Consider the following 26642-nt stretch of genomic DNA (forward strand, 5'->3'; position numbering starts at 1 on the left):
TGAAAGAGAGAGAAAAAATTTAATAATCTTAACTGTTTATAAGAAGCGAGGAAAGCTTGTATTGAGTGCTCAGGAGAAAGAAGTTTACTTGCACTTTGCACGCGCACGTCTTGAGCAGACAGCAGCTGGTGACGGGCGGCGTGTGTCGGGCTGTGCAGGAGGCATGCCGTTCGGGCCGCTGCTGGCGGGCAGTGCGGGGGCGGCGGCGGCGGAGCTGTCAGCCAAGCACTGCCGGCGCCGCAAGGCGCGCACCGTCTTCTCGGACCAGCAGCTGACCGGCCTGGAGAAGCGGTTCGAGGCGCAGCGGTACCTCTCCACGCCAGAGCGCGTCGAGCTGGCCAACGCCCTCAACCTCTCCGAGACACAGGTACCGCTCACCGCTACAGGGAAAAACCTCCAACCTTTGAGTAGCAATAACACTTAGCTACAAAAACAAAAGCGATATTTTTCACAAGTATCAGACTCCTTTATAACGTAAGCTTTATCAACACTATCTGATCAAAAGTATCCGCACACCTATTAGTTGATATTACACTAAAGCGCCAAAGAAACTGGTATAGGCATGTGTATTTAAATACGGAGACACATAAACAGTCAAAAGATGGCCATACGGTCGGCAACACCTATACACGGTGTAGAAAAATTGTGTCACGAAAAAATTTTAACCCTGCATGGCTGATGCCAGTAGGAACCAGAATTACTAATGTTGTGTAGCTTGACAACAATTTTTAAACTACAGAAACTTGGCGCCACGCGCTCCGATTGGCCGCGGGATTGCCCTGTTGCCGGATGCTCTGGACAACGCATGACCGCGAATGCTTTGCCTGCCGGAGATGGCGATGTATCCAAGGCGGCCCGCAGGCTCGGTGGTAGCGCGCCAGCCTTCCATTCTGGGGGCTTGGGTGCGAATTCGCCAGTGACCCGACACATCCAGTGTAGTTTCATGATAACACGTACCGGGAACAAACCCGTCAATAGCTGTTAATTCGCATACTGAAAGTCTTTTACAAATTGTGTCGCCCTGAAAAGGGCCTTTTTTGTAGCTAGGCCATTGTTTACTTAAAGCAGATGCTCGAACTCGAGACCCTCTGACGCGAATCAAGCTTGGTAACGTCGAATGGTGTTTTGCCAAAATGTTTCAAAGATTCGTGACACTGTCCTGATGTGACTAGTGGCATGTTGAATGCGATCCATTAATTCCTCTTCGTTTCTAGGTAGTTCGTGTCTTGGTGGGTGAACTAGAACCTCGAAGAATCCCCACAGGAAAAAGACCCGTGGCGTGAGGTCTGGTGATCGCAGGGGCCATTGCCTAAGAGCACCTCTGCCAATTTCCCGGCCGTCGAAGAGTTCATTTAAAAATCCGCGCACAGCACGACTGCTATGCGCGAGCGCCTCATCATGCTGCAACTAAATGCGTAGACATATGTTCAGGGGAACATCTTCCAGTAGGCCGGGTAGAGTTTCTTGCCAAAAGTGAAGGTAATTTGTCCCGGTAAGTCGAAGAGGTAGACGGACCGCCCAAATCAGATCGTCACCCTCAATGCCTGCCCAAATGTTGAGCGAAAGTCGTTCCTGGTGCCAGTGGGTGTACGTGACGTGAGGATTTCCCCTTGCCCAGTAATGAACGTTTTGAGTGTTGTATGGCCACCCTGGTGGAAGGTGCACTCGTCGATAAACAACACAATGGCAAGGAAGTCGAGATCTTGTGCAACACGTCGCAAAAACCATCGGCAAAACCCTACCCTGTGTCCATACACCGCCACCGGATTTAGGTCTTGTACAGGGTAGAAACTAAATGGATGCTGGCCGTCATCTCTCAAAACCTCCCAGACTAACCGATGAGTGGCCCCCATGTCGTGTCCAACCGCTCGAGTAATTGTCGTAGGTGCTTCCTCGAAGCGCTCGAGAACACTCTCTCCAAAGGCAGCATCCCGTCGTGTTCGAAGTCATCGCAATGATATCCCGCTAACGAGCCTGTTTCACCAAGTCGCTGGTAAATTGCAGTAAATTTGAGGGTGTGGGTGGCGTCTTGCTGGGTACCGTTCCTCCTACAACCGTCGAGCTTCATGCGCATTACCATCGGATAGTTCATAAACAAAAAGCATGTCTCGTTGTTCTTCAAACGAGTACTGTGCCGCCATGCTTACTGTATGACTAAATCACAGGTGACGTGTGTGCTCCGAAGCGAAGCTTACGTGTGAATGCCGCTGACGTGAGGTGGAGACAAACGGCAAGACCTAATCGACACGCGCGCGTATCACGTTGGGGGAGTCACGGGGCGAGGGACGTTTGTATGTGTGAACCGAAAACCATAGCGCTGCCCGTCAACCGAAGAACGGCAACAGCGCAATCCCACCGCCAACCGGAGCCCGTGGCGCCAAGTTTCTGTAGTTTAAAAATGGTGCGTTGTCGACCTACACAACATTAATAATTTTAGTTCCTACTGGCATCAACAATCCAGAGTTAAAATTTCGTGACACAATTCTTCTCCACCCAGTTGTCAGATCGGTTACTGCTGCTATAATGGCAGGTTATCAAGATTTAAGTGAGTTTCAAAGTGGTGTTATATCGGCGCACGAGCGATGGGACACAGCATCTCTGAGGTAGTGATGAAGTGCGGATTTTACCGTACGGCCATTTCACGAGTGTACCTTGAATATCAGGAATCCGGTAAAACGTCAAATCTCCGACATCGCTGCGGCCGGAAAAAGATCAACAACGACTGAAGAGAATCCTTCAGCGTGACAGAAGTGCAACCCTTCCGCAAATTGCTGCAGATTTCAGTGCTGGGCCATCAACAAGTGTCAGGGTGCGAACCATTCAACGAAACATCATCGATGTGGGCTTTCGGAGCCGAAGAAACACTCGTGTACCCTTGATGACTGCACTACACAATGCTTTACGCCTCGCCTGGGCCCATCCGTACCGACATTGGACTGTTGATGACTGGAAACATGTTGCCTGATCGGACGAGTCTCGTTTCTAATTATATCGATCGGATGGACGTGTACGGGTATGGAGACAACCTCATGAATCCATGGATCCTGCATGTCAGCAGGGGATTGGTCAAGCTGGTGGAGGCCCTGTAATGGTGTGGGGCGTGTGCAGTTGGAGTGATGTGGGATCACTGATACGTCTACATACGACTCTGACAGGTGACACGAACGTATGTATCTTGTCTGATCACCTGAATCCATTCATGTCCATTGTGAATTCCGATGGGTAGTTCCACCATGACAATTGCGACACCCCACACGTCCATAATTGCTACAGAGTGGCTCCAGGAACGCCCTTCTCAATTTAAACGCTTCCACTGGCCCCCAAACGCCCCAGTCATGAACATTATTGAGTATATCTGGGATGTCTTGCAACGTGCTATTCAGAAGAGATTTCCACCCCCTCGTACTCATACGGATTTATGGACAGCCCCACAGGATTCATGGTGTCAGTTCCCTCCAGCACTACTTCAGACCTTAATCGAGTCCATGCCACGTCATGCTGTGGTATTTCTGCGTGCCGCGGAGCCCTACATGATATTAGGCAGGTGTACCAGTTTCTTTGGCTCTTCAATGTAATATGGTGTGTGTCTGTTCTTCTCCTTCATAACGACTTGACCTCTGCTGGGACACTTGCAAAGAGGTGCCTGAATGGCTGTTGAGGAAAGGCAGTTCATTCTCGTCAAGAGCCGAAACCAGAGAAGATAGTGATGCTGGATGCTCGGGTCTGGAGTGAAGCAGTCGGTAAGGGTGTCCAGGCAGTTTTAATCAGATAATGTATATTTCAGTTCGATGTTAACTTAATTGCATAGAGTATATGCTGAATAAAAAAGGGATACAGATTGCGTTAAATATCTCTTGGGAGACACGCACCATGTGGCTGAATTTGTGCAAATAGGTCCATAGATGAGACATGTGTTGATGGTGCGTGTGCCAATGTTCCAGGTGAAGACGTGGTTCCAGAACCGGCGCATGAAACACAAGAAGCAGTTGAGGAAGCTCAGTGAAGAAGGCAAACATCCGTCCGGCGAATCTGCCTCTGGTGAGTCTTCTTTCTTTGCTGGCAACCTGTAGAGCCTTGATCTCTCTTTCACATGCCCACTGTCCACGGGGACTTGTTGACTGTTCACACACTATGTAGCGTGCCAGAAGCATCACTAGGCGCAGGACCTTTAATTGTGTATCGACATTTCACCTTGAATCCACCATAGGCCCTCCATTATTCATGGCGGACTTGGCATATTTGTATAGAGAACGATTGAATTAAAACTTGTAGGTGGTTTGTGCAGCAGTGGGGGTCCGGAAAGGAGGGTTGGTTCTGTGGCTTCCCAGTTGGTTAACCCCACTCGGAATGATCACTTGTGGCCCCATTTCAGGACTGGCGTGCGATACGTTCGAGACTGTTTGGGGATGGCAGGGATTTCGTGGAACTCCGGTTCTAAGGATTCACATTGTTGTCCCTGGCAATCAGGGTCTCACTCACATGAACGTAAGTAATATTAGTACATATAATAAATGTAGAATTCAATAGCAGAGACTTCCTGGAGAACATAAATTCCTTAACCCTGAGATGTACCAATGGTTAAGGCTAGAAAGTGCCAGTGAGTCTTCTACTGTTGCTCCTGATGTGATGGAAGTGTTGTCGTGCACAGAAGATCATGTCAATTGTCCCTCTTGAAGGTCGAAACCCGTATTGAGACTCAGGTAGTATAGTCTCTGAAAGAGAAGAAGAGGAGAAGTGCAGAGAACAGCAAAAGCCTTTACTACTTGTTTTCTACGATCTAGAAGAGGCCTTTGATACAGTTCCCAGAGAAGCCATGTGGATGGTCTTAAAACGCTTCGGCTGCCCTGAACATTTTGTTGACCTGATTGAAGCTCTCCTCGTTGATATGACTGGACAGGTCCTCTGCCAGAATGAAATGACTGGTGAATTCCCAATAACAAGTGGGCTTAAACAAGGATGCGTTCTTGCACCAACATTATTTGCATTGTATCTGGCAGCTATGCTTTGCGAGACAACCGTAAACAATGCAGGAATAGAACTAAAGTACAGGTTTGATGGAGGATTATTCAACCAGTCCAGACTCCATTCAAAAAGGTTCACCAGTACCACTCGTGTGACAGAGCTGCAGTATGCTGATGACAATGCCTCTCCAGCTCATTCACCTGCAGAGTTGCAGCTGTCAGTTGATTCCTTCAGCAGGGCGTAGGAACGATTTGGTCTCTCCATCAATATTCCAAAGACAAAGGTGATGGCGCAGCCAACTCCTGGCTCCTCCGTTCCTGACTTCAGCATATCCATCTATGATACACCCTTGGAACAAGTGGACCATTTCCTCTACCTGGGAAGCATACTGTCATCCAACTGCTCATCTGGAAAAGATGTGGAGAATAGATTACGTGCTGCACATGTAGCATTTGGTCGTCTTACAAAGCGTGTCTTCCTGAATAAAGACCTAACACTGTACACCAAACTGATGGTGTACAAAGCTGTAGTCATTTCCACCCTGCTATATGGTTGCGAAACCTGGACGTTATATCGCTGCGATCTGAAGAAACTAGAACGCTTCAACCAACAGAAGCTAAGATATATCATGAACCTGAAATGGGATGACTTCATATCCAACACGGCTGTTCCAGAGAAAGCAAAAATGCATAGCATGGAAGCTCTTATCATTGGGCATCAACTCAGATGGGTCGGACATGTCCAGCGGATGAAAAATGACAGACTTCCACGCCAAATGCTGTACAGCGAAGTGAGCACAGGTAAAAGGCCACGAGGTGCCCCTCTCAAACGTTATAAGGATCAGTACAAGAAAAATCTGAAAAACTTGAACATCGATCCGAGTAACTGGTCCACAATAGCAGAAGACCGAAGTCGCTGGCGCTCAGTTACCTCAAATGCTCTTCAAAACTTTGAGCTGGAACGTCGAAGAATGGAGAATGACAAACGCCAGAGACGTAAACTCCTCCAGGCTCAGCCACGTCCTCCACCTTCCATCAGCTGTAATGTCTGTGGCCGCCTGTTCCACGCTAGGATTGGATTGCTAAGCCATCAACGGCACTTCCACGCCTGAACCGTGACAAAGGAAATCTCAGGAGAGAAATGAAAACTCGGATACGAGTATCAGCCGACGACGACGATGGAAGTGTACATGGTCAACAAATATGGTACCCCGTTTTAAGGGTTTTGGGTGATTTTTTGTTTTGTATTTTATATTTACACTGCCTGGCAAAACAGATGAAGCTATCATACGGCGAGGAGGAAACTGTGGCGTCCCCGCACTCCAACCGCGTGCTGATATTGTCGACTCCGTAGAGCTGCTGCTGCCACAGCTCTCGCAGTGGAGTTGAGACACGATGCGCGATGACGCAGGTCCCCGCTGGTGAACGGGAGACAGAAATGCGAACTCGTACGATGGATGCTTCTTCTGATTTAAGATTGAATGACTCATTGCCTGTATATGAAGTGGTTGTTAAATCTTACCTCATCCGCATCGTACACACCACCAATTGCGAGGAAACTGTAATTATCAGTCTTCTCGTACGTTGTTGGCTCGTTGCTATGGAGTTGTTGAACCTGTATGAAGCGAGATCCACAGATACTCTTTGATCACGTCTGAGTGAACCTACGCCGTAATGTTAAAAAAAAGTTCAAAAGTTCTCTTTTCAATTAATGAAGTAGGTATTTTGATATTCAGATTAAATTGTCCTTGCTGAACAGTCTTTGGTTAACTATCATTGATTATATCACTTAATAATGTACTCCAAGCTTGATATTTCACTTGGAACGAACAGTTTATTGTTCCTTGGCCACTAAATACTTTATAACTTTCACACCACACGCACACGCACACGCAGTTGGCTGGTAAAGTCAGTTCTATTAAAATTAAGTTTCTTGACAATTACGACAACTTGACTCTTCAGCGTAATTGTATTATCTTCGTGAAGTCGTGTAATTGTGTCCTACTCGACACTAATTGAGTATAGTCCTTTGATACACTATCCACTCTTCTTTTAGTTCCAACTATTTGAAAGTCAAGTCCAATATTCACTAGTTTCGTCAATAAAGTTCAATTAACCCGTTATGCACAGTTAAACGCGTCTATCAGTTCCTGTCTCTGTTTAGAAAATCAGTTTCCGAAGTTCGTGAATCACGTCACGCAAGAAACACTTCTGAACGCAAAACAATCTCGTCGCGTTCCGTGCTCTCAGTAACTAAGACAAGATTTGTTCTCGCACGTCTTTACAGGACGAGAGCCAGCAAGCGACATCTTCTGTGAAAGAGTATTGTAGGCGCATTGAATTTTTTCGTTGCGCTTACAACTCTCTTCCACATAAAAGTTATCTCTGACTAACATCAACTTGGACTTAGCTTCCAAGATATTAATTGCAATTATCACTTGGATATTTGTCAATTAATTAAATCTGAGGTTTCTTCCTCCTCTTTTCATAACAAAACTTCTTGGTGTTAGCTTATAGGCAAAGATGTCGTATTTGCCAACATAACTCTTCCCTACTTCATGTTATGATATATATTGACTTTAAGGGGGTCGTTGGGGTGTTGTAAAACGAAATCAGGTTTCATGGGTTTAGAACGTAAGTTTTGTTATTTCGAATGTACAACGAAACCGGCAATAGTATAACTTCTTGATATTGTGGATACTGGCTGTGGGGCACAATTGGCAGCCGAGCTGGTGCCACACGTAGTACCAGGGACAGGTTTGGGGATCTTGCTGGTCACAAGAGCACCTCATGTCACACAGGCAGTTCATAGAGATGCGTACCACGTGCAGATGTGGATTTTAATGTCCCGTCAACAGCGCGGCCGTTAGAGACGGAATCCAAGCTCGGATTACGAAAGGATATGGACGGTAACCGGCCGTGGGGTTTTAAAAGGAACCACCATGGCATACGCCTGGAGCGATTTAAGGATATCACAGAAAAGCTAAATCTTAACGGCCGGACCGAATTTGAATCGTAATCCTCCAGAATGCGAATCCTGTGCGCTAACTATTGTGCCAACACGTACGGTTACCGACAATAGTCAACCGGGGTAGTACAGAATCGTCAGTCATCACTTGACTCATTGCAAGGCCATTCATCAGTAGGACATGGTCACCTGTCACGACTGTTGGTGTTGCGGTGTTAATGGGAACCTCTGCGTGAGGCGGCAATTCCACAGTCTAACTGCTGCTAGTCTCCACCCAATGGTGCCAGATGACACAGTATACTTCAGCGAGTCCACTACCGGATGTTCAAAAGTTCAAATGTTTGTGAAATCTTATGGGACTGCACTGCTAAGGTCATCAGTCCCTAAGCTTACACACTACTTAACCTAAATTATCCTAAGGACAAACACACACACCCATGACCGAGGGAGGACTCGAACCTCCGCCGGGTCCAGCCGCACAGTCCATGACTGCAGCGCCCCAGACCGCTCGGCTAATCCCGCGCGGCACTACTGGATCTCAGGTGGTAGGAACACTATGTGCTTGGTGCACAGTATGGCGTTACTCAATTCTGGTAGTCACACGTAGTGGACTGGAACCTTGAGAACGGGTACGTCCGCCCTTAGTTTCCCACACAGCCCAACATCGGGACACTGTTCTGTAGCAATGCCACACAAATAAGGATATTGCATCATCGGGGAGCCAGCCAAATGGAGGCCCACAACGAACTCTGCCAGGTGTTGATAACGCTGTGCTACACAAGTACGCAGCATATCCATATCGTTCACAGTAACCACTAAACCTCCGACGCTGTTCACGTCCCTTATACACCCTGCCAAACCTGGTAACAACACGAAACACGAACAACAATAATGCATCTAGTGGTCATTATATCAGTCACAGAGAATTGTAACTCTATTTATATACCCGCCAATTATGTGTACATGTCCGACATTACATCGACATACAATCACATCTTTCAGTTGCTTTACTTCTTTTGTCAGTGTTGTTTCACCCTTTATTGCAAATGCTTAAACTACATTACAAATCAGGAAGTGGGTGTTTAACGAAAGCTGTATACATCTTCCTGTGGCTGTGAGGAAATATTACCCGCATTAGGTTCTACGTGGTGAGCGTCGAGACCGTAAGCAATAATAAATAAAGAAGAGTTGCAAGAGCGATGTTGACCACAACCCATTCTCTGACCATAGCCGGCGTGGTTTCAAGCTAGTTACGACAATTCGCTATCAGGAAGATTCTAGCCTCTATTAATTTCGAAATTTTGCTTTTTTTAAACTTTAGTTGGGCCTATGTGCATCAGTAGTTTCTCGGAAAATAGGGATATTGTGACCAGGCAAAACTACGCCCGTCAGGCAACGACTGTGGATTCTCTGAGTGCTCTGCGAGATGATTCATTTTTAACTGCAACAGATGAAAGATTATTTACCTTCATTACATGAATGGACAAAATATTTACTTAACTTGAGACATTTATTTGCTACAGGAGAGTGTAGAATACGACTGTCATTGACTATAAAAATATCACTTGATGCATATCATCACACAAATTCTAGTTGTGGAGTATAGCGTTCAACATTAACACGCCTAGATGTTCCACTGGACTTCGACCAACATTGTGCTATTAGACGATGTTGGCTGTTCAAGCTGAGCTCACGAACTGGGGTAGAACTCTTCCAAGCTCAGCTCTATAGTGACTTCAGTGTGAGGGTGTTGCAGTGCTGGGGTAGAGCAAGAATGTAGCCAAGGGGGGGTAGGGGGATTCTGGGGGGGGGGGGGTGTCTGGAACCCTCCCCTCTCCGTCATAAATGGAGTGACATACGACCTAACTGTCATGCAGTGGAACAGAAAAAGATTCTACATCATATGACGAAAAATGGACATGCACTATTAACAGCCAACAAGACCATAGATAGATTCAAACTATCGCTATATCGATAGCATTATCGGCTGTCGCCATCCTATTTTAGCCAAGACCAACCACTTTACACTGTTGGCCTTACTTCAGTTCAATAGCATTAATGTCGGTGTACTGTACCCTTTGTTTTACAGTAGATAATATCATATAGTCATGGTAAGCGAAGGAAAACGAAAACTTTTACTACTGTTATCAAAGTAGTTCTGCGTTACTTATAGGTGCATATATACAAATTTAACGTTATTTAAGAAAATCAGTGACAAATTTCAGTTACAACAAACATAACAAGTCTGTCTTTCATGTAAAACAAATGATCCTATCTAATCTTCATTCAGTAGCCTGATTTTTTATGATGTGGATAGTGTACGGAAATAGTACTTTCAATTCATTGTAGTATATTAAAAAGTTTTTAGTTAAACTGATTAACTCAGTTTGTAATTTTCTTGTTGTTATCATACAAAGATAATTGATATACAAGACATTCACTTAACGATTTGTGTGAAAGAACTACAGATTAAATATTGCATTAATCTATTTAAAATTATTCAGAGTAATTATTTTTACTCATATTATTTTGTTTTGAAGTTTTCATTCATTTTCAGATGTTTTGTTATAATCTTCAGACTGTAATGCTTACAAGTTGTAGAAACAATGATATAAAAATATGTTTTTCTTTACTTTTGTAGTAATATGTATCTTGATTTCGGGACTACGAATTTATTCCTCGGGCTGACAGTATATAATTTTAAAGTTAGTTTACGTAGTGTTTGGACAATATGCATAGTACAGCGATGATTACATTGTAACGCGGCTGGTGATCATATGTGCAATAAGATGGGTCTCTTATGCAAAGGCGATTCGCCATGTCTTCAAGTTTTACTACAAGAACAATGTTCTACTATCAAATATCTTATTCGGAATATCCTTAGAACATTGATTCCCACCATCACAACCCTAACATACTTGCAAAAAAAGTCACACAAACAACAAAATATGTTGTAGGTCACAGAGGAGTTTGTTTGAATCAAAGACTGTACAATCATATTATCATGGATTAATACTAATTTATCTATGAGGTTGCATATATTAGAAGTCTAGCTGAAATCAATGCGCGAATCAATGTTAAGATGCATAAACTGTAGCTCACAGTATTCGTGCATTCCGCTTTGTTTTATAAATGAATTAGGTTGCTACAGTTACTGTCTGACTCTTGAAAGAGCAATTTTAAAATAAAGTTCTTCATCACCTAAGGAAATTGTAGAATTTTAATTGAATGAAATATACTTTAATAGTATCTGAGACATAATTAAGGAACTGGAGATACTTTGATGTGCTGAAGGAGTCTGATTCGGTTTCAGGTAAGTTTTTTTTTCAGATTTAAGTACAATAGGCCTATTTTAGTAGAAGAAATATAGCTACTGTCAGAAGAGATTGGACCCACTTAACTTTAACAGTTATTCAATCCAACGCTAAGAGTCTTCTGCTCTGTACGTTTGTGCATGTAAATTATACTTGCATCAGAAGTAATTGTTTTTCTTACACAAAAGCACCGAAGTTTCGAGATCAGCTAATTTTTATTGCTTATCTATATTCTGGAAGGATATAGAACATACAACGGACTACCAATAAATGATGTATGGTTCCCATAATGCGCAAAACAACCAACCAAACAAACAAAAAACAAAGAGATGTCTTTTCTCACTAAGACATTCATTTATGTTTCTTCTCCTATCAATTCTACCAATGTTACCAGTAATCCTACCATTCACTACGTCATTTATATAGTGGATCGAAATTACCGAATCGTAGGTTTGGTAGAGCGCAAATCTACCCCTGATGCTTTTAAAGAGATGTTTCATGGACGATGTTTATCGCTGGAAAAAACTGGTTTTCATTTATATCAATTTTCTGCATTTCCGATTCAACCTGAGCATCAAAACTGCTCAGAATAACCGGTTTCTAAATGGTTCAAATGGCTCTGAGCACTATGGAACTTAACATCTGAGATCATCAGTCCCCTAGAACTTAGAAGCGCCTAGAACCGCTTGGGCACACCGGCCGGCTTAACCGGTTTCTGAAATAACTGGTTGTTGTTTTCAGAAGTAATTGTGGACATCAAACAAACACTGAAAAATTCGAAGGCTCCCTCACACTTCTGCATTATACGTTCAAAAAACAAAAATATTAACTAAAATTCATAAATAAAAGAAAACTTAGTGTGTCCACCATTTGCTACTTTACCAGAAAAGAAATGAGAAGTGTCTGGTAGTGTACACCACAAAAAAACACTAGTATTTTTCTGTTGATTATAATTTATTGAAACTCTGCTCAGAATTCTCCTTTACAGGTGAACCACGCTTCCCTAAAATTCTCCCAATAAACAGAAGTCGATCCTTCGCCTTCCCTACCACAATTCTCACATGTTAGTTCCACCTCATATCGCTGTACAACGTTGCGCCCAGATATTAAAACGATGTGACTGTGTCAAGCAGGACACTACTAATACTGTATCCGAACTTTACATGTTTGATCTTCCTACTCGTCCGCATTAACTTACATTTTTCCACATTTACGGCTAGCTGCCATTTATCACACCAACTGCCCACTCTGTCCGGCAAATCATTTATATATATATATACCCTTGTCTCTGACGTACACTCGCCGTCGAGCACATCATTGTGGGTTCAATTATTTAAGAAGTCTTCGAGCCACTCACATACACTATGTGATAAAAAGTATCTGGACACCCCCAAAAACCTACGTTTTTCGTATTAGGTGCATCGTGCTGCCACCTACTGGCAGGTACTCCATGTCAGCGACCTAAGTAGTCATTAGACATCGTGAGAGAGCAGAATGGGGCACTCCACGGAACTCACGGACATCGAACGTGGTCAAGTGAATGGGTGTCACCTCTGTCATACGTCTGTACTCCTAAACATCCGATGTGATAGTGAGGTGGAAACGTGAAGGGACACGTACAGCACAAAAGCGTACAGGACGACTTTGTCTGTTGACTGACAGAGACTGCCAACAGTTGAAGAGGATAGTAATCTATCCAGACCATCACACAGGAATTCCAAAATGCATCAGGATCCACTGCAAGTACTATGACAGCTAAGCGGGAGGTGATAAAACTTGGATTTCATGGTCGACCGGCTATTCATAAGCCACACATGACACCGGAAAATGCCAAACGACGCCTCGCTGGGTGTAAATAGCGTAAACATTGGACGATTGAACACCAAACTCCCCACGCGTGAATAATATTGAGCATATCTGGGATGCCTTGCAATGTATTGTTCAGAAGAGATCTCCACGCCCTCGTACTCTTACGGATTTATGGACAGCCCTACAGGGTTTATTTTGTCACTTCCCTCCAGCACTACTTCAGACATTAGTGGAGTCCATGCCACGTCGTGTTGCGACACTCCCGCGTGCTCGCGGGGTCCCTACACGATATTAGGCAGTTTTACCAGTTTCTTTGGCTCTTCAGTGTACAGCGTGTTCCATTTCAATAATATTACCCGCAAGTACATCTCCCTTGTATAGACCCTTTATACAGGGTGGTTCATTGATAGTGACCGGGCCAAATATCTCACGAAATAAGCATCAAACGAAAAAACTACAAAGAACGAAACACGTCTAGCTTGAAGGGGGAAACCAGATAGGGGCTATGGTTGGCCCGCTAGATGGCGCTGCCATAGATCAAACGGATATGAATTGCGTTTTTTAAAATTTGAACCTCAATTTTTTTTACATATTCGTGTAGTACGTAAAGAAATATGAATGTTTTAGTTGGACCACTTTTCTCGCTTTGTAATAGACGGCGCTGTAATAGTCACAAACGTATAAGTACGTGGTATCACGTAACATTCCGCCAGTGCGGACGGTATTTGCTTCGTGATACATTACCCGTGTTAAAATGGACCGTTTACCAAATGCGGAAAAGGTCGATATCGTATTGATGTATGGCTATTGTGATCAAAATGCTCAACGGGCGTGTGGTACGTATGCTGCTCGGTATCCTGGACGACATCATCCAAGTGTCCGGACCGTTCGCCAGATAGTTAGGTTACGTAAGGAAACAGGAAGTGTTCAGCCACATGTGAAACGTCAGCCACGACCTGCAACTAATGATGATGCCCAAGCAGATGTTTTAGGTGCTGTCGCGGCAAATCCGCACATCAGTAGCAGACAAATTGCCCGAGAATCGGGAATCTCAAAAATGTCGGTGTCGAAAATACTCCAATATCGATGCACCAGTACCATATTTCTATGCACAAGGAATTGCATGGCGACGACTTTGAACGTCGTGTACAGTTCTGCCACTGGGCACAAGAGAAGTTACGGGACGATGACAGAGTTTTTGCACGCGTTCTATTTAGCGACGAAGCGTCATTCACCAACAGCGGTAACGTAAACCGGCATCATATGCACTATTGGGCAACGGAAAATCCACGATGGCTGCGACAAGTGGAACATCAGTGACCTTGGCGGGTTAATGTATGGTGCGGCATTATGGGAGGAAGGATAATTGGCTCCCATTTTATCGATGGCAGTCTAAATGGTGCAATGTATGCTGATATCCTACGTAATGTTCTACCGATGTAACTACAAGATGTTTCACTGCATGACACAATGGCGATGAGCTTCCAACACGATGGATGTCCGGCACATAGCTCGCGTGCCGTTGAAGCGGTATTGAGTAGCATATTTCATGACAGGTGGATTGGTCGTCGAAGCACCATACCATCGCCCGCAAGTTCGCCGGATCTGACGTCCCCGGATTTCTTTCTGTGGGGAAAGTTGAAGGATATTTGCTATCGTGATCCACCGACAACGCCTGACAACACGCGTCAGCGCATTGTCAATGCATGTGCGAATATTAAGGAAGGCGAACTACTCGCTGTTGAGAGGAATTTTCGCAGTGGTATCCATTTCGTGACTGATCGGACCTTACTTTCCGAATAGCCCTCGTAAGTGGTGCAATACAGCTGCTCTAACACCTGCTTGCAGTTATGTGGAATCTGATAGGTGTCGAAGGGGTTGCCTGCCTGAAGGCCAAATGCATTGAGGTTGACGGACATCATTTTGAGCATTTATTGCATTAATGTGGTATTTAAGGTAATCACGCTTTAACAGCATGCGTTCTCAGAAATGATACGTTCACAAAGGCACATGTATCACATTGGAACAACCGAAATAAAATGTTCAAACGTACCTATATTCTGTATTTTAATTTAAAAAACCTACCTGTTACCAACCGTTCGTCTAAAATTGTGAGCCAAACGTTTCTAACTATTACAGCGCCATCTATCACAAAGCGAAAAAAGTGATCCAACTAAAACATTCACATTTCTTTGCGTACTACACGAATATGTAATAAAAATTGGGGTTCCTATTTTAAAAAATGCAGTTGATATTCGTTTGACCTATGGCAGCGCCATCTAGCGGGACAACCACAGCGTCATCTGGTTTCCCGCTTCAAGCTAGAAGAGTTTCGTCCTTTGTAGTTTTTTCGTTTGTCGCTTATTTCGTGAGATATTTGGCCCGGCCACGATCAATTGACCACCCTGTATATCTCAACGCTACTCGGAAAACATAAGGAGCGTTCGCTTAGGCCAAAAGGAGAAATCTGCAGCGGCGGATCACAGTCTCAAGGAAAAGTATGTGTTTGGCTTCAAACAAGCAAGGCCGCTGTGTAGGGTGAATGTGTTCTATGATTCGATCTTTAAAGAGGCCGTGGAAATACGAGTCCGTGATAACCGTGCCAACCGAAATAGCAGCTTCCAACTTAGCTTCGCATGAGATGCAGCCATAACAAAAATACGACAAGAAAGCTCCGATGCGAAACCGGCGAAGGCAGCGGACGGAATGCGACACCCGAACCCTCCAGCACGCAGGGAGGCCTCACCACCACAGGCCTCCGAATCTCCCCCCCACCCCCCCCCTCGGGCCGCGACAACCCCTTCCGGAGGCGTGCGGCGTGCGGTCAGAACGCGAATCCGACAATTCACCTGAAGATGACATATTGGAAACTTGAAACGTTGCCTCAGAACGACGCCTTTACTCGGTTGATAACCCGAGAAGACTTCATCACCTACACTTCGAACACACCTATCACATTCCTGTATTACCGGTTTCATATCCTTCCAGTTGTCAAGCGAATGAGAAGATATGGTTTTCAGTGAGATGAAACTTCAGATTTTTCGTCTACTAAATGCTCGCTTATTTGTAATATACCAGGTGTACCGGTATGAAATGGGCGTCATTTTGTGAAACTGAAACACTAATTTTGAATTGAAAAGTAAAAACATTTTATTCAAAGTACTGGTAATTGCTTTCTATACATTTTGACCACCTTTCTGGTAATTTGTGGACACCACGCCAATATAAATGTTCGTCTTTTGAAGCAAACCAATCAGACACCCAATTTTCGACTTCTTCGTAGGAATCGAAGTGTTCCTCAGCCAATGCGTGTCCCATTGATTAAAACAAATGGTAGTCGGAAGGGGCCAAGTCTGGTGAATACGGTGGGTGGGATAGCAGCTCCCAGCCAAGTGTTTTGATTGTATCCTGAACCAGTTTTGCTGTGTGTGCAGGTGCATTGTCGTGTAAAAAAATTACTTTGCCATGTCTTCTAGCCCATTCTGGTCTTTTTTCTTTCAACGCTTAGTTCAAACTGATCATTTGTTGCCTGTAGCGATTAGTATTCACAGTTTCACCGGGTTTTAGAAGCTCATGATACACCACATCTTTCTGATCCCACCAAACACAGAGCATTGTCTTGTTGCCGAATCGATCTGGTTTTGCAGTCGATGTTGATGGTTGTCCCGGGATTAACCCATGATTTTTCAAGTCTAGGATTCTTAAAATAAGTCCATCGCCAGTAACAATTTGATGCAAAATTGATTTTCTTTCATGTCTTTGAAGCAAAATCTGACAAATGGTTTTTCGGTTTGCCATCTGTCTTTCATTCAATTCATGTGGCACCCATTTTCCACACTTTTGGATCTTTCCCATAGCTTTCAAACGGTCAGAAATTGTTTGTTGTGCAACATTTAGCATTGCTGCCATTTGCTTCTGACTCAAAGTATCATCTTCATCCAATATTGCTTGCAATTCGGTGTCTTCGAACTTTTTTGGTGGTCTTCCCCGTTCTTCATTTCTTACATCAAAATCATTATTTCTGAACCGTTGAAACCATCTTTTATATGTTGCTTCTGATAGAGCATGATCACCTATGCCTCGAAAAGCATTCGATGCGACTCTGCAGCACTTTTTTTCAAATGAAAACAAAAAATTAACGCTTTCCGCAAATCATCATTTCCTGATCCAAAATTCGACATTGTTAACACGATGAAAACATATGATGTTGTTTGTTCCATGACTTGATGTATACTAAATATCTTTGACAGACGTCATACCAACCAAACAAAAAAAAAGTAAGGCACGTTCACAACAAATGTTCCCTATCGACACGTTTGTATCTTAACGCTCATTTCATACCGGTACACCTGGTAGACGAGACATTTCGTGCAGCCCTGACGACGAGCGCAAAGCAGCGTAACCATTCAAGCGCGCTTCCGACGCCATGCGAGAGCCGCCGATCGCTCGGTCGAAACTAAACTTTGTAAACGCAGCGCAGCACTACGCGATCGCATCATTAGCCCGGCAGCGCTTCATCAAATTGGCAGAATGTGGGGCCGATGATGGCCCGCTGAAAATTACTCTTCGTAACTGCCACGCTACGCCATACAATCAATAATGTATTAGAGGCAGCGCGGCGCCGGATTATAAAACTGCCAGCACGTTCGCGGCAATTAGTTTCGCATTACTGTTATCAAGAGCATTTCCAACCTTTAAAGCTGTTGACGATGTCACGCGTTTTCCACATTTGCGTAACAGGAGTGCATAAATTGCTGGTTGAAAGTTTCGTGGTACTTTCGAAAATAACCCTGTACCGTTTCCAAAGATTAAGCCAGAACGGAACAAAATTTCGTGACCGAAATCATATTCGCTGGGACTATAAACGTAGCGTTAAACTGCACGTTTGGTGATGCGTAAGTCAGTGTGTGACATTGTGGCGGAACTAACATATGTCAAGGTAGTAATGAAAAAATGCAGTCGGGAGCACAGAATCGCCAACAGCAACTGCAATTGAACTGCATAATGTAATTATATAAACAAAACCGTCTTAGAATAAATTTTTCACACTTCAGCGCCGCGTGCGCTGTTTTGGAACGTCTATCAGATTAAAACTGTTTCGAACCGGGAATGGAAACCACAATTTTGCTTGTAGCGGGCACTGCTCTTATTGATGGAGCTATCTTTTTTTTCTTAAAAGATTTTTTCTGTTGTGAAATATAGTGAACTACAATGTGTAACGTGCCTTCAACAAATAAAGCCGATGTTCGTCTGTGAAAATGGACTCGATAAACAACCTCAGCTATCAGTAATCGGAATCTGACTTGCGTAACCCTATGTGCGTGTTGTATGAGTGTCAGTTTCACTGTCATTTAAGCCCTCAACAAATCGTTACACGAAATACTTAAAACTAACATTTGGATAATCTGTCTGACTGCGTATTTGAATATGAAAAACTACAGGAACAAATGAAGCAGTAACAATAAATACCTAAGCTATCTGGCTGCGTATTTGAATAAGAATTTACAAGTGATACAGAATCTGGCTTGTGCAACGGAATTTACTGGATTGGAGTACATGACATGTTGTGGTGTGTCAGTGTCTCGGTTTTGGCCCTAAGCTCTACACTCTCCTCTTTAGATGACTGCCTTTTTCCAAGTGGTTTACAGCAATTCGCAGCAGATGCAGCAGCAACGGCAAAAAGCTTATTATTGCTAAGAACGAGTAAAATAAAAAGTCGTTTGCTTGGGTCCTGTTAACTACTAAATAACTTGTAAGAAGGGATTTCATAAATTAAGTCTATTTAAACACTTCAGAAATCATCAAGACCAATAATAGTTTGACAAGTATTAATAATGGCGACATGCCTGACAATGACCTTGTAAGTATCAATAATGACTGAGTGCCAGATTAACAAATAATTTCAATTGCAAAGTTACATTAACATTTAACATCCACAGCATATTTATGAATTAGATGTGGAGAATAATTATTATTATTTGGAGGATAAGGAGGCTTCTTTAACTGACAAGCAAAACACGGTATTATTGCAAACTCGGACTAACAATCGCGAGCCTAACCCTGCAATTGCTTTTGCGCTATGCTTGCGAATTTTACCTTGAATTCCAACTTCATGCGTAGTTAAGTCATCTAAATCTCTTCTGGCCATCTCAACAGTGCTTAGATCGCGCTCCCATGTTTCGCCCACTGATTTTACTATCGATATCTGCTTATTTATTTCCATAGAGAATCGCAGAATCTTACACAATGCAAAGAGTAGCCTTAAGTTGGCCATATTGTTTTCGATACTCAATGTAATTTTAATCAATGTAATAGAGAGTGCTGACACACTTCTTACGAATGTTGTATAAATGTTGATGCAAAGCTTAACCATTATCAAAAAAGCTTTCAAATTATTAAGTTAAGCAAGAATTTCTATAAGAAAAACTGACCATGTGTGAGTAGCACTCCCGCACTGAGGGTTCCGTACAGACTTCATTACGCATATAGACAGTTCATCCATTCCGGGAATGAGGATCTTGACGATTTTTGCCTATTATCGACATTGATACTCGCAAGTTATCGATTCTAGGGATTCTAGGACTTTCGAGCATGTTATAATTTCATGTGTGAAGTCGGACAACAAATGACAGAAGGAATATTTTTTTCTGATTTTTTTCCCCTTTACTTGTACTGTGAAACCTAGCTTCTTGCCAAATTCTTCGATTCTACATCTACGTCATACTCCGCAACTCACCTAATAGTGTGTGATAGAGGGTACTTTCGGTATCATTACCTGTTCCCTCCAACCCTGTTCCACTCACGAATAGTGTGTGGGAAGAATGATTGTCGGTAAGTAATATATTGTCCGACTCCTCCTCAAAAGTGTTGTCCCGAAATCTGAATACTAACTCTCTCCGTGATGTAGAACGCCTCTCTTGTAACGTCTGCCAGTGGAGTTTGTTTAGCATCTCCGTAATGCTCTCTCTCCGACTGAACGATCCCGTGACGAAACACGCCGCTATATCTTCGCTATCAGTCCTACCCGATGGGGATCCCAGATAGATGAACAATACTCAAGAATCGGACGAACAAGCGCCTTATAAGCCACTTCTTTTGTGAATGAGTTACATTTTCTTAAGATTCTTCCTATGAAGCTGAGTCTGGTGTCTGCCTTTCCCACTATCTGTTTTATTTGGTAATTCCACTTAAGGTCGCTCTGTCTCCAGTTGTTTGTCATCAGTAGTGTAGCTATACAGTAGTGGATTTCTTTTCCTATATACAGGGTGGTACATTGATCGTGATCAGGCCAAATATCTCAGGAAATAAGCGTCTAACGAAAAAACTACAAAGAACGAAACTTGTTTAGCTTGAAGGGGGAAACCAGATGGCGTTAGGGTTGGCCCGCTAGATGGCGCTGCCATAGGTCAAACGGATATAAACTGCATTTTTTTAAATAGGAACCCCCATTTTTATTACATATTCGTGTAGTACGTAAAGAAATATGAATGTTTTAATTGGACCACTTTTTTCGCTTTGTGATGGATGGCGCTGTAATAGTCACAAACATATGGCTCACAATTTTAGACAAACAGTTGGTAACAGGTTGGTTTTTAAATTAAAATACATAACGTAGGTATGTTTGAACATTTTATTTCGTTTGTTCCAATGTGATACATGTACCTTTGTGAGCTTATCATTTCTGAGAACATATACTTCTACATACATACTCCGCAATACACCATACGGTGCGTGGCGGAGGGTACCTCGTATCACAAATAGCATCTTCTCTCCCTGTCCCACTCCCAAACAGAACGAGGGAAAAATGACTGCCTATATGCCTCTGTACGAGCCCTAATCTCTCTTGTCTTATCTTTGTGGTCTTTCCGGGAAATATAAGTTGGCGGCAGTAAAATTGTACTGCAGTCAGCCTCAAATGCCGGTTCTCTAAATTTCCTCAGTAGCGATTCACGAAAAGAACGATTCCTTTCCTCTAGAGACTCCCACCCGAGTTCCTGAAGCATATCCGTAAGTCTCGCGTGATGATCAAACCTACCAGTAATCTAGCAGCCCGTCTCTGAATTGCTTCTATGTCCTCCCTCAATCCGACCTGGTAGGGATCCCAAACGCTCGAGCAGTACTCAAGAATAGGTCGTATTAGTGTTTTATAAGCGGTCTCCTGTACAGAAGAAACACAGCATTCCAAAATTCTACCAATGAACCGAAGACGACTATCCGCCTTTCCCACAACTGCCATTACATGTCTGTCCCACTTCATATTGCTCTGCAATGTTACGCCGAAATATTTAATCGACGTGACTGCGTCAAGCGCTACACTACTAATGGAGTATTCAAACATTACGGGATTCTTTTTCCTATTCATCTGCATAAGGCCGTTGCAGCATCCCTGAATATGGAAGTTAATAGGAATATAAAAAAAGGGAGGAAGGTTTATCTGTTTAGCAAGAGTAATAGAAGGCAGATTTCAGACTACCTAACAGATCAAAACGAAAATTTCTGTTCCGACACTGACAATGTTGAGTGTTTATGGAATAAGTTCAAGGCAATCGTAAAATGCGTTTTAGACAGGTACGTGCCGAGTAAAACTGTGAGGGACGGGAAAAATCCACCGTGGTACAACAACAAAGTTAGGAAACTACTGCGAAAGCAAAGAGAGCTCCACTCCAAGTCTAAACGCAGCCAAAACCTCTCAGACAAACAGAAGCTAAACGATGTCAAACGAGGGCTATGCGTGAAGCGTTCAGTGAATTCGAAAGTAAAATTCTATGTACCGACTTGACAGAAAATCCTAGGAAGTTCTGGTCTTACGTTAAATCAGTAAGTGGCTCGAAACAGCATATCCAGACGCTACGGGATGATGATGGCATTGAAACAGAGGATGACACGCGTAAAGCTGAAATACTAAACACCTTTTTCCAAAGCTGTTTCACAGAGGAAGACCGCACTGCAGTTCCTTCTCTAAATCCTCGCACAAACGAAAAAATGGCTGACATCGAAATAAGTGTCCAAGGAATAGAAAAGCAACTGGAATCACTCAATAGAGGAAAGTCCACTGGACCTGACGGGATACCAATTCGATTCTACACAGAGTACGCGAAAGAACTTGCCCCCCTTCTAACAGCCGTGTACCGCAAGTCTCTAGAGGAACGGAGGGTTCCAAATGATTGGAAAAGAGCACAGATAGTCCCAGTCTTCAAGAAGGGTCGTCGAGCAGATGCGCAAAACTATAGACCTATATCTCTGACGTCGATCTGTTGTAGAATTTTAGAACATGTTTTTTGCTCGAGTATCATGTCGTTTTTGGAAACCCAGAATCTACTATGTAGGAATCAACATGGATTCCGGAAACAGCGATCGTGTGAGACCCAACTCGCTTTATTTGTTCATGAGACCCAGAAAATATTAGATACAGGCTCCCAGGTAGATGCTATTTTTCTTGACTTCCGGAAGACGTTCGATAGAGTTCCGCACTGTCGCCTGATAAACAAAGTAAGAGCCTACGGAATATCAGACCAGCTGTGTGGCTGGATTGAAGAGTTTTTAGCAAACAGAACACAGCATGTTGTTATCAATGGAGAGACGTCTACAGACGTTAAAGTAACCTCTGGCGTGCCACAGGGGAGTGTTATGGGACCATTGCTTTTCACAATATATATAAATGACCTAGTAGATAGTGTCGGAAGTTCCATGCGGCTTTTCGCGGATGATGCTGTAGTATACAGAGAAGTTGCAGCATTAGAAAATTGTAGCGAAATGCTGGAAGATCTGCAGCGGATAGGCACTTGGTGCAGGGAGTGGCAACTGACCCTTAACATAGACAAATGTAATGTACTGCGAATACATAGAAAGAAGGATCCTTTATTGTATGATTATATGATAGCGGAACAAACACTGGTAGCAGTTACTTCTGTAAAATATCTGGGAGTATGCGTGCGGAACGATTTGAAGTGGAATGATCATATAAAATTAATTGTTGGTAAGGCGGGTACCAGGTTGAGATTCATTGGGAGACTCCTTAGAAAATGTAGTCCATCAACAAAGGAGGTGGCTTACGAAACACTCGTTCGACCTATACTTGAGTATTGCTCATCAGTGTGGGATCCGTACCAGATCGGTCTGACGGAGGAGATAGAGAAGATCCAAAGAAGAGCGGCGCGTTTCGTCACAGGGTTATTTGGTAACCGTGATAGTGTTACGGAGATGTTTAATAAACTCAAGTGGCAGACTCTGCAAGAGAGGCGCTCTGCATCGCGGTGTAGCTTGCTCGCCAGGTTTCGAGAGGGTGCGTTTCTGGATGAGGTATCGAATATATTGCTTCCCCCTACTTATACCTCCCGAGGAGATCACGAATGTAACATTAGAGAGATTAGAGCGCGCACGGAGGCTTTCAGACAGTCGTTCTTCCCGCGAACCATACGCGACTGGAACAGGAAAGGGAGGTAATGACAGTGGCACGTAAAGTGCCCTCCGCCACACACCGTTGGGTGGCTTGCGGAGTATAAATGTAGATGTAGATGTAGATAGATTAATTTGCATTTATCTATATTTAGAGTTAGCTGCCATTCTTTACATCACTCACAAATCCTGTCCAAGTCATCTTGTATCCTCCTACAGTCACTCAACGATGACACCTTCCCGTACACCACAGCATCATCAGCAAACAGCCGCACATTGCTATCCACCCTATCCAAAAGATCACTTATGTAGATAGAAAACAACAGCGGACCTACCACACTTCCCTGGGGCACTCCAGATGATACCCTCACCTCCGATGAACACTCACCATCGAGGACAACGTACTGGGTTCTATTACTTCAGAAGTCTTTGAGCCACTCACATATTTGGTGACCAATCCCATATGCTCGTACCTTAGTTAGGAGTCTGCAGTGGGGCAGCGAGTCAAACGCATTCCGGAAGCCAAGGAATATGGCATCCGTCTGATACCCATCATCCATGGTTCGCAAGATATGTGAAAAAAGGGCGAGTTGCTTTTCGCAGGAACGATGCTTTCTAAAGAACGCATGCTGTTACAGCGTGATTAGCTGCAAATACCACATTAATGCAATAAATGCTCAAAATGATGTCCGTCAACCTCAATGCGTTTGGCAACACGTGTAACGACACTCCTCTCAACAGTGAGTAGTTCGCCTTCCGAAATGTTCGCACATGCATTGACAATGCGCTGACGCATGTTGTCAGGCGTTGTCGGTGGATCACGATAGCATAACCTTCAACTTTCCCCACAGAAAGAAATCCGGGGACGTCAGATCCGGTGAACGTGCGGGCCATGGTATGGTGGTGCGACGACCAATCCACCTGTCATGAAATATGCTGTTTAATACCGCTTCAACCGCACGCGAGCTATGTGCCGGACATCCATCATGTTGGAAGTACATCGCCATTCTGTCATGCAGTGAAACATCTTGCAGTAACATCGGTAGATATTGCTTAGGAAATCAGCGTACACTGCACCATTTAGACTGCCATCGATAAAATGGGGACCAATTATCCTTCCTCCCATAATGCCGCACCATACGTTAACCCGCCAAGGTCGCTGATGTTCCACTTGTCGCAGCCATCGTGGATTATCCGTTGCCCAGTAGTGCATATGATGCCGGTTTACGTTACCGCTGTTGGTGAATGACGCTTCGTCGCTAAATAGAACGCGTGCAAAAACTCTGTCATCGTCCCGTAACTTCTCTTGTGCCCAGTGGCAGAACTGTACACGACGTTCAAATTCGTCGCCATGCAATTCCTGCTGCATAGAAATATGGTACTGGTGCAATCGATATTGGAGCATTTTCGACACCGACATTTTTGAGATTCCCGATTCTCGGGCAATTTGTCTGCTACTGATGTGCGGATTAGCCGCGACAGCAGCTAAAACACCAACTTGGGCAACATCATTTATTGCAGGTCGTGGTTGACGTTTCACATGTGGCTGAACACTTCCTGTTTCCTTAAATAACGTAACTATCGCGCGAACGGTACGGAGACTTGGATGATGTCGTCCAGGATACCGAGCACCATACATAGCACACGCCCGTTGGGCATTTTGATCACAACAGTCATACATCAACACGATATCGACCTTTGCCGCAATTGGTAAACGGTCCATTTTAACACGAGTAATGTATCACGAATCAAATACCGTCGGCACTGACGGAATGTTACGTGATACCACGTACTTATACGTTTGTGACTATTACAGCGACATGTCACAAAGCGCAAAAAGTGGTCCAACTAAAATCACGTACTACACGAATATGTAATAAAAAATGGGGGTTCCTATTTAAAGAAAACGCAGTTGATATCCGTTTGACCTATGGCAGCGCCATCTAGCGGGCCAACGATAGCGCCATCTGGTTTCCCCCTTCAAGCTAGACGAGTTTCGTTCTTTGTAGTTTTTTCGTTTGACGCTTATTTCGTGAGATATTTGGTCCGGTCACTATCAATGGATCACCCTGTATACGCAATATGCTACATTTATTTATTTTCCGGGTCAGCTGGCAGAGTCCTCACGAATCATCAATTCTCTGCAGGTCGCTCTGCGAATTTTTACTATCTTCTGGCGTTGCTACTTTGGTATAGACAACTGCATTATCTACGAATAGCCTTAAAGAGCATCCGACGCTTTCTACTAGATCATTTATACATACTGTAAAAAGCAATGCCCCTATCACACTTCCCTGTGGTAGTCCGGATATTATCTTTACATCAGTCGATTTTGTTCCGTTAAGAGCGACGTGTTGAGTTCTGTTTGCAACAATGTCTTGTATCCAATCAGAAGTCTGCTCCAAAACTCCGTTAAATTCGTATTTTTTCCATTAAAGGCAATGCGAGACAGTGTCAAATGCCTTACTGAAATCAAGGAACCCAGCATCAACCTGAGCGCCGTTGTCCACTGTGCTGTGGATCTCATGGAGGAACAGAGCGAGCTGAGTTTCGCAGGATCTCTGTTTGCGGAATCCATGTTGATTTTTATATAGGAGATGTTCATTTTCCAAAAACGCCATAATTCTTGGGCATAAAACATGTTCCATAATTCTACAACAGATTGATGTCAACGATATAGGTTGTGTGGATCTGTGTTACGGGCTTTCTTAAAAACGGGAATGAACTGCGCTTTTCTCCAGTCGCTAGGTACCTTTCGTTGCTCAAGGGATCTGCAAGTTCTTTCACATAATCTTTACAGAATCTTATATGTATCTCACCTAGTCCTGACGCCTTTCTACTACTTAGCGATTGTAGGTGCTTTTCAGTTCCGCGATCGCGCAGAATTAGCTGAGCGGTCTAAGGCGCTGCAGTCACGGACTGTGCGGCTGGTCCCGGCGGAGGTTCGAGTCCTCCCTCGGGCATGGGTGTGTGTGTGTGTTTCTCCTTAGGATAATTTAGGTTAAGTAGCCTGTAAGCTTAGGGACTGATGACCTTAGCAGTTAAGTCCCATAAGATTTCACACACATTTGAATTTTTAACAATTCTGCGATCGGTTATCTCAATATCTGCCATTTCGACGTTCGCACGACGATTGCAAAGAGGAACGATGTTACGATCTTACGCGGTGAAGCAACTACCCCAGCAAGCAAGAAG

General features: G+C 43.8%; 1 protein-coding gene across 1 annotated transcript in view; it reads left to right on the forward strand.

Moving 5' to 3' along the window:
* Window positions 1–26642, forward strand: part of LOC124545886 (brain-specific homeobox protein homolog) — a 116478-nt gene that overhangs the window by 60316 nt on the left and 29520 nt on the right. The window contains exons 3-5 of the mRNA XM_047124846.1: window positions 162–367; window positions 3942–4018; window positions 24320–24342. Coding sequence (XP_046980802.1) covers window positions 162–367; window positions 3942–4018; window positions 24320–24342 — 306 coding nt within the window. The remainder of the gene's footprint in view (window positions 1–161; window positions 368–3941; window positions 4019–24319; window positions 24343–26642) is intronic.

Source organism: Schistocerca americana, chromosome 8 (assembly GCF_021461395.2).
Source record: "Schistocerca americana isolate TAMUIC-IGC-003095 chromosome 8, iqSchAmer2.1, whole genome shotgun sequence".
NCBI lineage: Eukaryota > Metazoa > Arthropoda > Insecta > Orthoptera > Acrididae > Schistocerca > Schistocerca americana.